General features: G+C 58.1%; 1 protein-coding gene across 1 annotated transcript; it reads left to right on the forward strand.

The window, feature by feature from the left end:
• Positions 1–10,595: 10,595 nt before the first annotated feature.
• FOXC2 (forkhead box C2) lies at positions 10,596–12,962 on the forward strand. The gene has a single exon (XM_039227335.1). It carries the CDS (start codon positions 10,606–10,608, stop codon positions 12,118–12,120), a length of 1,515 nt encoding a protein of 504 aa, XP_039083266.1. The 5' UTR covers positions 10,596–10,605; the 3' UTR covers positions 12,121–12,962.
• Positions 12,963–13,957: the final 995 nt, after the last annotated feature.

The raw sequence follows: 13,957 nt of genomic DNA on the forward strand, positions 1-13,957 counted from the left end.
GACCCTGATGTGCTTAATTACAAATCTGCGGCCCCTGGTCACACCTCTACATTCCTAGGTGGTATTCGTGGCGTTAATACACAAGGACATTAGCAGTCCTGGCGCTGCATGGGGGTGGCTGTGTCTCTTACAGGCTCGCAAAAGGTTATGAAATATAGAAGGTTATAGAATAAAATATCTCCGGGAGGTTGGTGTCTTTCCCCACTTTCCGGAAAACACAGTAGAGCTGTGGAGGATATTTTATGCACATTGACCTGGCCCCCGCAGTGTAAGTGTGTGCAGGACTCACTGTTAACCGGCTGTGCTGAGAGCAGCGGCCAGGGTGCTAACCGACAGCCCAAGTCCCTTGGGAGCGCAGCCTGGAGCACCCCCAACACAGTACCAAGCCACTGGAACAAACTTTAATTTAGAAACCAGGAGGCACTCCCCAGGCCATTCCCTTTGGCCCCTTCATTCCATGTTTCCAAATTAGAGGCGCCCCCAATGCCCTGTGACCCAACGCTTCAGACTCGATCATATATGTACATTTGCACCTGGACTTGAGAGTTTTTAAAAATAGACCTGATGGGGCGCCTGGGTGGCTTAGTCGGTTAAGCGTCCGACTTTCGCTTAGGTCATGATCTCGCGGTTCGTGGGTTCGGGCCCCGCGTCGGGCTCTGTGCTGACTGCCAGCTCAGAGCCTGGAGCCTGTTTCAGTCTGTGACTCTCTCTCCGGCCCTCCCCTGCTCACGCTGTCTCTCTCTCTCTCTCTCTCTCTCCTAGAAATAAATAAAAAAAATAAAATTAAAAAAATAAAAATAGACCTGATAGAGCCATTTTAGGTTCACAGCACAGTTGGGCCAAAGGTACAGAGAGTTCCCATACACAGCCCCCCACCTCCCTCCACGGCCCCCCCAGGACTCCACAGCATGGCAACACCTTCATCTCCATCACCTCTGACTCATCGTCATCCCATAGACTGAATGTCTGTGCTCCCCCCCATTCATATGTTGAAGCCCGATGCCCAATGTGATGGCTGTAGTAGGTAGAGCCTTTGGGAGGGGGCAGGTCATGAAAGCAGAGCCTTCTTGGTGGGATCAGTGCCCTTATGAAGGGGACCCCAGAGAGTTCCCTCACCCCTGCCGCCGTGGGAGGCCACAGAAAGAAGATGGGCATCCGTGAACCTGGAAGCGGGCTCTCACCAGACACCAATCTGCTCTTACCCTTGATCTTGGACTGACCAGCCTCGAGACTCGGACTTACCTGTGAGAAACAAAGGCTTGTTTAAGCGGCCCAGTCTGTGTGATTTTGTCACACAGGAGCAGCCCCACCTAAGGCACACGCAGGTCCACAGCTGGCATTAGGGGACGTTCTTGGCGGTGGGCATTCTGTGGGTTTGGACACACGGATAAACGTGCATCCATCATTGCGGTATCGCGCAGAATGGCCTCACCATCCCCCCCAAATTCCCTGCCGTACCCATTTATTCCCCCTCCCCCTCGTCCTTGCCAAACACTGGCATTTTACCATCTCCATATTGTGCCTTTTCCAGAAGGTCACAGAGGCAGGATCCTAGATCTGTAGCCTTTCCAGATGGCCTCTTGTCCCTCAGTAATATGCATTTAAGGTTCTTTCAGATCTTTTCAGGCTTGGTAGCTCTTTTCTTTTGAGTGCTGAATATCATTCCCTCTTCTGGACAGAACACGGTTTACTCAGCTGCCAGCTACCGGAGGGCGCCTCAGCTGCTCCCAGGGTGTGCGGGTTCATGGGAGGGTTTCATAGCTTGGACGGCTTTTCCTCATGTGTCCTCACGACCCCCGGCCAGAAGGGACACATAGTGAAAAAGGCGAGAGCATGAAGAGCTTGGCCATGGATCACCGAGCTGTGTGACTTTGAGCAATTCGCTCACCTCTCTGGGGTTCTGTTCCCTTTCCTGTGAAACGTGGGGGAAGGGATTCCTCCATTAGAATGGGGGGGGTCAGAGCGGGCTGGTTCCCCCGGAGTCTGAGCACAGCCAGCCCGCAGCAAGCACGTGGTCGTTGCCCCCAACCATCGTGTTAGACAAGAGAAGCTCAGGGGTGGGGTCCAGGGAGTCACCTGTGGTGCCGGGCGCTGACAGCCGGACCTCTCCCCGCGTGCGCTTCTGAAACGCCAGCCGTCCAGCCCCTAAACGTCACAGGTACAGACTAAATGCCACATTCTGTGCCTGACCTCCCCACCCCTGGCACATACCACAGGCACGTACACACACAGCTCTGAAAGCGCTCAAAAAAAAAAAAAAAACCCAACCCGGAACTAATTCTAATCATAATGAAGGCTCCTGGGGTGCTAGAAGGTTCCCTCCCCCTCAGGCGTCCCTCTGTTATCTGGCTCTGCTCCGTGCTCTCTCCCATCCTGGGGTCCCGGGAGGCTGTCCATCAGCATCTGGCGTTTCACCGGACGTGCTACCAAGGCGAGGTGAGGGCGCCCCAAGTGTCACGGGGACGCCCTGCTGCCGCTGCCCGGGCCCAAGGTGTGTCACACAATTCAGACTGCACACGGCTCCTGTCTCCCTATTCTGTCCTCTCCCGGGGTCTGTGGCCCCCCTCCCCCTCCCCCCTCCCTCCCCCTCCCTCCCTCCTCCTCCTTCCTCTCTGGTCCCCCCCCCACTGGCCCCCGTCTTGCCCGCCCTGCACCTGCACCCCCCTGCGTGCCTTCCAGCTGAGACCTGGCTCCCCAGGGCACTTCTCAGCCAGCCCCCCAGGCCTGCTGGGGTCACCTGCCACTCAGCCTCCTCCGTCAGCCAGACTTCATCTCTGTCAACCCCCCCGGCCCTTCTCCTTCCTGCTTTTGTTGGTGTCTTTCCACCCCAGGAATGCCCTCCCGCACCCCAAATTGGCCCGGTGGCCAGCAGGAGGGAAGGGTGGGGCGCAGAGAAACTGCGGCATCCAAGTGGGGATCGGCCATCACGCGACGACGCTGCGTCCCTGGCGGGGAGCAGCGGACTCAGAGGCGTTACTTCAAGGCGCTGGGTCTAAACCAGCCTCCTCAGGGAGCTGGGGACCCGGAGGGCGGAGTCGGGCCCGCTCGGAGCTCGGGCATCCTCTGGTGAACCCAGATGCTAATGCGACACACACACGCGGCTGCCGCAGGGACAACCCGGGGCCCGCTTGGGTCTTGTTTTGAACCGGCCCCTCGTGCACGGAACCAGCCGGCTTCTCCTGAGTAAACTTACTACCATCTTTACACACAGAGCAGGGAGGCAGAAGATCACAGCCGTCCTCACGGAGGAGAAACACAGCAGAGCCTGCTTTTCCGGGATACGCGGGGTTCGTCGACTCTGTGAGTTTCCGTCATATTTGGATCCCCAGAGAGCCAGTCACCTGCCCCGTCTGTCACAGCGCAAAGGACAGACCCCCTGCCCTGCTCCCTTGAATATGCGCTTCAGGGTTACACAGTTATTTGGAAGCTGCGTCTAATTCTTAATGGATGTAGGATTGTTTAATAGGCTAATAACTAAAAAGGTCTGTGTATGTTTTGCCAAAACAGAAGTTTCAGCCCGTGAGCCCTTCCGTGAGCCTTGGAGTATTTGCTTCCCCGCTCCCTGGGCAGCCTCGGCCTCGAATAGGCGCCAGTAACTACTGGCATTGGGTCCTGGGCTCCCACCACTAACTGGGGGCGTGGCCCGTGGTCGTGGTCACGGCAGGAAGGACCAGCTGTTCCTGAAGCCTGAGGTGGCATCCACTCATTGAGCTTACAGTCCTGGAGCGTGGAGTCTGGGCCGGGCAGAGCAGAAGGGTGTGGGGTGCAGCGGGTGCCCAGGACAGGCCAGGCCGGCTCACCTGCTGCTCACGTCCCAGCACTGGGGGCGAGCCAGACGACAGATGGCGGGAAGCGAATCAGGATGGGGGTGGGGTGAGGGACGGAGGAGGCAGATGGGAGGAGGTCTCAGATGAAGCAGCAAGACAGCAAGGAACTGAGGGCCAGGGACCCAGGCAAAAGGAACAGCACGTGCAAAGGCCCTGTGGAGGGTTCAGGCTGGTCTGGCATTAGGAGTCTCCGGTGTGGACACCCATGTGCAAAGGCTGGGGTCCGGCAGGGGAACGTTCTTTGCTCTCATGAGTTTCCTAAAGGGTGGAGAGCATCCAGTGCCAGCCGTGGTCAGACTCCCTTGCACCCCGGACTCTGTTCAGCTCTTTAGAGGACCCCTGGGGCCTACCCCGGCCATTGCCACTGAGAGACCCGCGGTCACTTTGAGGCTCTGCTCGAAGCTGCCCTGCACTGTGATCCCAGTCTGGCTTACTCCCTGGGGCTCAGAACAGCCACCCCATAGGTGAAAACAAACCGCCGTCTCCCCTCTCTCTCCCTGCCCTCGTCCACACCATCGAAGCCCTGTCTGCACCTCCCAGAACAGTCCCCTTTTCACACGCTCCGATAATGAGTCTATTTACCCCACAGGGTTCATGACAGGGTTTCCAGTTGGTGATACAGAAAGCTCAAATTTCAGGGACATTGAGTCACGTGTGTTCAGAAGTCATGCCTCTGTGCATACACTTCACAGTGTATATAGAGTTATAAAATTATACATCCATATGTTTCCGTTTAGACTGTTTTTATATTCACATAGAAGCTTCTAGTTTAACTTTTTAGCCCCCTCTGACTTCCAAAGCCCTGACTAATGCCAAAGTGACAGGGTCAGAGACTCAGTCCTGTCACCTGACAGTTACAAGGCCTGAGGCCTCTAGACTGCGCCCACCTCACTTGTAAAGTGGTGAGACTAATAGTACCCGCCCCAAAGGAGGGTTCAAGGAGCTGTCACGCTCGGATCGTCTAGCACATAGTAGGCACACATTAAATTGTCTCCGATGCAGTAGGCAGAAACGTCTTGCAAAAGTCCTACATTCATTCGACAAACATTCTCATGCACCTATTAGGCGCCACGGTGTCACGGCAGCCACAGGGACTGCGCACAGGAAGGCCGCAGCCACCACCTGCCCAGAGAGGCAGGACCTGAGCCCCGCAGGTAAGGCCGCTCGCAAGCGCTGGCTCCGCCCACCGGCCAGGGCGCCGGGCGTCAGCCTCCCGGTCCCTGGGCGACCGGCTCTGGCCAACGAGCTGCGGAGGAAAGCGACCCAGGGCTCTGGCACTTCTTCATCCCGGGGCCGAGCTGGTAGGAGAGGTCGCCCTCGACAACCCAGGCCCTCGAGGGACTCGGAGGAGCAGAGCTGCTGCCAGGCTGGGCCTGGCTCGACAGGAAGTCGCTGAGACTGGGGATGGTTGTCACCGAGGCCGCGCCAGCCTCAGCGACAGACAGACCCACAGGCAAACCAGTTCCCCGGCAATCTGGCCAAGGCAACTGTGTAGGACTTGCGGAGAAGCACGCCACGGCTTCCTTTGGGGAGAAACACATGTATAGCTTTAAATTTTTATTTTTGAGAGAGAGAGAGAGAGAGAGAGAGCGAGTGAGCACAAGCAGGGGACGGGCAGAGAGAGGGGGAGACTCAGAATCCGAAGCAGCTCCAGGCTCCCAGCTGTCGGCACAGAGCCCGACGCGGGGCTGCAACTCACAAACTGCGAGATCAGGACCTGAGCCCATGTTGGGCACTTAACATACTGAGCCCCCCCCACCCCTGGCACCCCACACGTGTGCCTGTAATATCCTGTGTGGAAAACATCTAGAAGGCTCTACTGGATTGCTTGCATCTTTGCACTGATTACAGCAGTGCTTGACTTATCAGGCAGAAAAGGCTCCTGAGAGAATCAGCTTTTTTTTTTCTTTTAAATATAACGACCACAAGGTGATGTGATGAAGCCCACGGCTGCCGATTAGTTTTCAGAAACGTCCAGAGCGCAAGGAGAAGGGGCACCAGGGCCAAGTTGGTCCCTACGCTACGTTTTGCAATTCCCTCAGCGGAAAGACGTTTGCTTTGTGGCACGTTCCTCTTTAAACTTTCAGAGTAACAGACGTGTTTTTCCCCCATTTTTTTTCATTCTGAAAAACGAAAGGTGCAAGACCAGTGATGAATGCCCACGCGCCGCACCGTAGGTTGGAGATTTTGCCGGACTTGACATTCCACACGGGCCTCCCCGTCTCCCTTCTCCCCCGCCCCCGCCCGCAGTTCAGTGTCGTGCAGCTTGCAGAAACGACGACACCAACCCTAAACATTTTGACGCGTACCTTCCAGAAACAAGGACGTGTTCTTGCCCGACCGCGTGCGGTGATCGCACTCGTGAATTTAAAAATTTTTTTTTAAATGTTTTATTTATTTCTAGAAGAGAGAGAGAGAGACAGCGTGAGCAGGGGAGGGTCAGAGAGAGAGTGAGTCACAGACTGAAACAGGCTCCAGGCTCAGAGCTGGCAGTCAGCACAGAGCCCGACGCGGGGCCCGAACCCACGAACCGCGAGATCATGACCTAAGCGAAAGTCGGACACTTAACCGACTAAGCCACCCAGGCGCCCCCGCACTCGCGAATTTTAACCCCGGTACAAGATTATTCTCTAACATGCACACTCCAGACCAAATGTCCCCGGGTACTCTCAAAACTGTCGCTTCTTTATTTGCGTTTGACGCTTCCTCCATTCAGGACCAAGGGCTGCATTTAGCTGTCTGTCTTCTTTCGTCTTTCAACCAAGGATGGCCGTCTCTCCTGTCACTCTGTGCCTTTCACAACGTCATACGGGTTCCACTTCTGAGAAAGGCCTCTCTCGGTGAAATGGGCTCAGAGAGTTTTCATCAGGGACACGCCTGCGGTCCCGAAAAACACGATAATTGCGAGGAGCCGGAGGACAATGGGTTCTTAAGCAGCAGCGTTGAATCTGCTCATCCCAGGGGCTCCGCAGGTCCCAGGCCGATTTTGGAAGCCTGGGCCCTCTCTTAGGTCCCTTGCCTGAAAACCCAAGGTGTGTCATGAGCCCAAGGGGAGAGTTTGGAAGGGCCCTGGGACAAATATCTTGGAAACAGAGAAGGCACAATCTCCTTTTGCTTGTGGCCTCTTTGACTTACCTGTCGTGCCCCAGAAGCAGAAGCTGCAGACGTACTTCGGACTTTCGCTCTGCTTAAAGCCAACGCCACCCTCACACAGTCCCGTGCAAACGTTGTTTCTGATGAATCCCCTGAGATCTGCGCCACACCTTGGGCAGGAGAATGGCTGTCATGAGGAGACACAGAGGAACAAGCAGTTTGTTCAGCGGCCCTGGGGTGGGGGTGCGGGCGGCAATTCTTAGACTTGCAGCCACCTGAGAGGCAGAGGCTTTTATTTGCTCAAAACCTCAGGGAATCTCCCGAGAGAGGCTTTCTGGCTCCTGAGAAACTTCCAAGACATTTTGTTTTCCCGCAGATCGTGTTCTTGACGCCTTGCATAGCTATGGAAAATGTTTTGCTTTTTCTTAAACGACGCGCCACACGCAGCTTCACTTTCAGCTTCTCTCGGACTTCACTGGTGTTTGAAGGCTTTTCTTCCCGCCGTGCAGTGCTCACGGGCGTCCACGCGGTGGCAGCACCTACATGGCGACCGGAGCGCCCGAGTTTCTTTTTGCTTCTCCAGAGTAGTTCCCCGGTTGGCCTTCAGATGGCGCCAACACCCCAGGCCCGCCGCGACCAGGTGCGGGAGGGAGGGAGGGGGTGGGGACGGGGGGGGGGGGGTGACCGGACTATCTCCGGCCGTCATCGTCGCTCATCATTCTGGTAACACGCACGGCTCCCTGGGGGACCGATTGCACCCTGGGCTCCGCGACTCCAGCATCAGGAGGGGAAGCAATCAGCAGTGAATTAGAAGCCCCCAACCCAAAATACCCTGGCAGCTTAAAGAAAAGATCGGAAATATGCTGTTTGCAAAGTCCAGGTGTGTGGGTGTTGTTAACCTGTGCAAACATCCCCCCCGGAGCCCTACTGAGCGAGAAGAAACCTAACTCCCGGGCAAAGGAAAATGTCTCTCTCACCTTTTCTATCTGGATTATAAGGATTTCTTTCCTCCCAATCCTGCTTTTGGGGGTGGGGTGGGGGGGGAATATAATAATTTTGGCCGCTCAACCAAGTGCTTTCCAGACGACATTATTTTCAACCTGGACACGCTTGTAAATACAAACTCAGACAGAAGTTGCCATTTTTGAATCTATTTTCCACGGTCCACAGTTATTTTGGGTTTTGCCCTGTGCTGTGATAAGGCTTTTTTTTTTTTTTTAAAGCACCTCACAAAAGCAGAGTGAATAATATTTCTCCAGGAAGCCTACAGACTGAGGAGTGTTTCTTGATCAATAGTTTGCATTTCTGGTAAAATCGTGAGAAATCGGGGTGCCTGCTTGGCAGTCCGGGAGGAAGAGATATATATAATCTTTATAAGTTGGAGCTGAAGATATTAAAAAATAAAAGGCATTATTGGGGAAAGTGGGCTGGGGAACACTCAAATCGTTCACCTGTGAGCGGAGGGCTGGGAAACTTTATTTTACTTCGTTGCAAAAAAAAAAAAAAAAAAATTGAGTCAGAGAAAGACTCAGAGCGCGCATAAAAAATACGGTGTTTCAGAAGTAGGACCAGTCAAGGAACTAGGAACCTGGTTTGCACTTTGCCTCTGATTTTGGGTTTATCAGGAGGGATCACCGTTTATGGGTGACGCACGTAATACCTTTCTTCTGTTCCTCTGTTGAAGGAAAGGGCCCTCTCCACGCCTTCTCTCACCTCCGAAGCCGGCACCCCTGCATTCGCTCGCACCCCCTTCCTGGGAGCCGAGGGAGCGGCGTCGGAAGAGGGGTGGGGTGGGGGCGAAACCGCACACGCTTCCTCTCTGCTCTTCCCCCCGCAACCGGGGGGCGGCTTCCAGAAGAATTCTGACCGGCCTTTAGCCCTTCTCGCGAGTCCTTCCCCTTCAAGGGGAAGCGGGTAAGCTCGATCCGATGGCCCGAGGTGGTGGAGACACAAATATTCAGCCCACGAATAAGCTCACTTTGCGGGGTGCCCAGAGGAAAGGGCGACGACCTCGAGTCGCTCCGGGTCAGGATCTGGACTGTAGGCGCTCTGGGGGGGCCATGACCTTTGGGGATCGCTCACCCCTTCCTCCCACGGAGCCCCGGTGCCCAGATCACCGGATCAGACGCCAACCAGACGAACATCACGCGCAGGGCGAGCCGCGGGCGGGGGGCGGGCGGGGGGCCGGGGGCGTCGTCCGCGCCCCGAGCCCGCCCTGCCCTGCGCCCCCCCGCCCCCCCCCCCCCCCGGGCCGCCGGCCGGCCGCTTTGTCCCGTCTCCGGGGAGCGCGGGAGGCGGTTGTCAAGGGACTTTACCTCCGGGGAAAAGGGAGAGACGCTGCGAAGCCGCAGACGGGGGCCCGCGAGCGTCTACGCGGCCGGGGAAGCGGGGAGATGAGCGGGCGACGCCGCCCGATTTCCCCCGAACCCGACAAAACGGCAAGCGGTGCCGCGGGCGACGCGCCGAAGCCACCGCGCGCGCGGAGGCTAAACCCCCCCGGGAATCGCTGCCCCCCCGACACCCCCTTGCGCCCCTCCGCGGGGGCGGGGGGGGGACTTTCATCCGGCCTCTGTCATTTGCCTCCAAACGGCTACGGGCTCCTCCCGACGCCCCGAACCTGCACACTCCGCAGATTAATTACTGGCGTAGATGATGACAGCAGCCCGCGGAAGCCCCTGGCATCCCAGCCCCGCGCACGCGCTTTGAATCCATCACACCTGGGCCCCCCTAATTGGGAAATCTAATGATTCGCCTCATCACTCATTAATAAGAAAAATAGTCCCGGGGTCTTTGCTACTTCTAAGGTCTTTGGGGAGATATTGGGCTACATTCATCAATTCGATTTCATATTTCGAATTCACTTCACCCGCCCAGGAGCATGGGCTTCTCCCCCTCCCCGCCCCCACGCCCGGGCATGTGGGCCCATTAGCCAAAATGTGACACTAGAATAAATTTTAATAAGCGATCACTCTTTTTTTTTTTTTAAAAAGTCTTTTCAAGTGGAGGCTGAACTGCCGGAGTCTGGCTCCGCGGCGCTGGGTCTTAGAGCCGCCGGATTCCGGCGCCCCCCGCCCTGATTGGTGCCAGCTCCCCGCAGCTGCCGGGTTATTGGTGCAAAGTCCCCGGAGGGGGCGTGGCCGGACGAAAGTAAAAAGTTGCTTTCGGCAAGGAGACTTTTGAAACTTTTCCCAATCCCTAAAAGGGACTTCGCCTCTTTTTTCCGGGCGCGGCGGGGCAGCCGCTCTGGACCCCGGCTCGCCGACCCTCGGGGCCGCCTCTTCGCTGGGGGCGCGGGGCAGCCGCCTTCCCGCTGCCCGCGCGGACGCGGGCGCCGGTCTCGGTCCGCGGCGCGCGTGGCGTCCCCGCCGCGGCGTCCCCGGCCGCGCGCCCCGGCCGCCACCCTCCCTCCGGGCCCGAGAGCAAGCGGGCGAGCGGGCGAGCGGGGGCCGGCGCGGCGCTCGCCGGGGCGCGCCCTCCAGGATGCCGACCCGCCCGGTCCGCTGACAGCCGAGCGCCCCTGCTCCGCGCGCAGGCGGGCGCCTCCCCGGCCTCGCGCGCCAGGCTCCCCGGCGCCCGGGGCCCCCCGCCCCGCACCCCCGCGCCGCCGCCTCGCTCCCTCTCGCCCTCGCAGGGCCTGCCCCGCGGTCCGCGCGCGCAGGCGGCGGCGAGCCGTGCCGGACGCAGCATGCAGGCGCGCTACTCCGTGTCCGACCCCAACGCCCTGGGGGTGGTGCCCTACCTGAGCGAGCAGAGCTACTACCGCGCGGCGGGCGGCTACGGCGGCATGGCCGGCCCCGTGGGCGTCTACCCCGGCCACCCCGAGCAGTACGGCGCGGGCGCCGGCCGCCCCTACGCGCCCTACCCCCACCACCCCGCGCCCGCGGCGCCCAAGGACCTGGTGAAGCCGCCCTACAGCTACATCGCGCTCATCACCATGGCCATCCAGAGCGCGCCCGAGAAGAGGATCACGCTCAACGGCATCTACCAGTTCATCATGGACCGCTTCCCCTTCTACCGCGAGAACAAGCAGGGCTGGCAGAACAGCATCCGCCACAACCTCTCGCTCAACGAGTGCTTCGTCAAGGTGCCCCGCGACGACAAGAAGCCCGGCAAGGGCAGCTACTGGACGCTGGACCCGGACTCCTACAACATGTTCGAGAACGGCAGCTTCCTGCGGCGCCGCCGGCGCTTCAAGAAGAAGGACGTGCCCAAGGAGAAGGAGGAGCGGGCCCACCTGCAGGAGCCGCCCCCGGCGGCGGCCAAGGGCGCCCCGGCCGCGCCCCCCCTAGCGGACGCCCCCAAGGAGGCCGAGAAGAAGGTGGTGATCAAGAGCGAGGCGGCGTCGCCCGCGCTGCCGGTCATCACCAAGGTGGAGACGCTGAGCCCCGAGGGCGCGCTGCAGGGCAGCCCGCGCAGCGCCGCCTCCACGCCCGCGGGCTCCCCCGACGGCTCGCTGCCCGAGCACCACGCGGGCGCGCCCAACGGGCTGCCCGGCTTCAGCGTGGAGAACATCATGACGCTGCGCACGTCGCCGCCGGGCGGCGAGCTGAGCCCCGCGTCGGCGCGCGCGGGCCTGGTGGTGCCGCCGCTGGCGCTGCCCTACGCGGCCGCGCCGCCCGCCGCCTACGGCCAGCCGTGCGCGCAGGGCCTGGAGGCCGCGGGCGCCGCCGGCTACCAGTGCAGCGTGCGCGCCATGAGCCTCTACACCGGCGCCGAGCGGCCCGCGCACATGTGCGTCGCGCCCGCGCTCGACGAGGCGCTCTCGGACCCCCCGGGCGGCCCCGCGTCGCCCCTGAGCGCGCTCAACCTCGCCGCGGGCCAGGAGGGCGCGCTCGCCGCCGCGGGCCACCACCACCCGCACCACGGCCACCACCACCCGCAGGCGCCGCCGCCGCCGCCGCCCCAGCCCCAGCCCCCGCCGGCGCCCCAGCCCGGGGCTCCCGCCGCGGCCCAGGCGGCCTCCTGGTATCTCAATCACGGCGGGGACCTCAACCCCCTCCCGGGCCACACGTTCGCGGCCCAGCAGCAGACTTTCCCCAACGTCCGGGAGATGTTCAGCTCCCACCGGCTGGGGATGGAGAGCTCGGCCCTGGGGGAGCCGCAGGTGGGCACCCACGCGAGCTGCCAGCTGCCCTATCGGTCCCCGGCGGCCCTCTACCGCCACGCCGCGCCCTACTCCTACGACTGCACCAAGTACTGACCCGCGCGGCCCGCGCGCGACCCCTCGGCTCGGGCTGCACCGACGCAGGAAGAGCCCACGTGCGCCCACCGGCCTTGTCCTCAGACCCAGGAGCAGAGAGCGCGCGCCAGCCTCAGCCCCCTGGGAAGCTGCAGGTAATTTTAATTCGCTGCCCCGTGTCCCACATCCTGAAAGAAGCCCCCGGTAAAAGGGACGCGGCCCAGCGAGATGAGTACTGAGTTTTGAGCCCCCCTCCCAGCCCTCCAGGATGGTCGCCCTCACCGCTCCAGCAGGGGTTTCCAAAAATTAAGTTACGGACCAAATCCCGGAGCGACCCCCTAGTGACTCTCTGTAGAGATCTCCATAGGCCTATGGAAGTCTCTATAGATTAGTATGTGCTGTGTGTAATTTTAAGTTTCTCTAACCGCGCTGTACAAACGTGTGGATTTGTAATCAGGCTATTGTGTTGTTGCTGTTCAGAGCCATTAATATAATATTTAAAGTTGAGTTCACTGGATAAGTTTTCATCTTGCCTAACCATTTCTAACTGCCAAAGTGAAAATTTAAGACGCCTACAGTGGGGTTTTTACATCCCCTCCCCCCCCCCAGTACACTTAACAGACATAAATTTTTTCCCGGCGGTAGGTCTTTTACAAAACAAGGAAATAATTTATTTTGTTGTCGTTGTCGTTGGCGGCTAAAGGAGTCAAGTATCTGATACTTTTTACTTACAAAGTGTGATGGTTTTGTATAGTAGATTCCTCCCTGAGCATTCCCAAAAGAAAAAAAAAAACCTTTAAAAATTTAACTTCACCTGTGTTTGTCTTACGTGGTCTTCATTGTTGTACTTACCTTAAAATAAACCCGTGTTGTTTTTCTGCCCAAAGTCCGGACAGTGTATCTGTGTTCTCGCATTTTTTAAAAAACAAGGTGTGTCTGCAAATCCACCAGTTTTGATTATACTCGTTACGCAGGTGGGTAAACGCAGGGATGTGTACAGATGCTCACTGGGGACTGGGGGCACTCCCCTGTTGTGGTGTTAGTGACGGAAAGGACTTTCCGTGAGTTCCGATCCCACCCTGGCCTAGGCGGTCGACAAAAGTCCTGGCTGGACGCGGATGCCTGAAGGACCGGGTGCCGTCACGTTATGCGCTGTAAAGGCATTTTGCTAAATGCAAAAAAAAGAAAAGAAAAGAAAAGAAAAGCCAATTGTCAAAACAAATAGTACCACCATTCCATCCCAAAGTCCAGTGATCCCCAACTGAGGAAGCAAAGGAAGGGAAAGATCAGCGTTTTTCATTAGCTAACTACGAACCTGGGGGAGTTATTCCTAAAATGCGGACTTCCTTCCCCACTGTAATGGCTTTCCAGAAAAGAATTTGAAGAGGGCCGGAGAAGGTCCAAAGGGGATCGATTCTGGAGCGTTTAACGGCCGTTCCCGGTGGTGGTTTGTGCAGAGGTGAATTTCAGCCCTCTTTACTGCTCGATAGGATTTGCTAATCGTTACCCTATTGCAGTGAAAAACTGTAGAGGCTCCTTGGCCTTTGAATATAATTTACAATGCTTCTGGAGTTCTAAATTTATCAACTCTTCCAGGACTGTAAATATTAGGGAGATTATTTGCCTTTTCAATTTTGATACCTTGTCTTTTAAAAAAAAAATTTCCTAGCAATGAAAGCATTTGTGGGGTGTGGCTGGGGCGGAGGGTGGGGGGTAGGGGTGATTTTATTATCAGTTTCACCGGCCCCAAGGCACAGCTCCCCTGCTGGTGTCTGGGTGCGAATTTTGAGGCCAGGGCTCCAAGCTGGGGATTTGTTTCCCACCCAAGTCAGGTGAGCCGTGCTTTGCTTAGAGCGAA

This window comes from Hyaena hyaena, unplaced genomic scaffold (genome assembly GCF_003009895.1).
Source record: "Hyaena hyaena isolate Hyena2069 unplaced genomic scaffold, ASM300989v1 scaffold_1, whole genome shotgun sequence".
Lineage (NCBI taxonomy): Eukaryota > Metazoa > Chordata > Mammalia > Carnivora > Hyaenidae > Hyaena > Hyaena hyaena.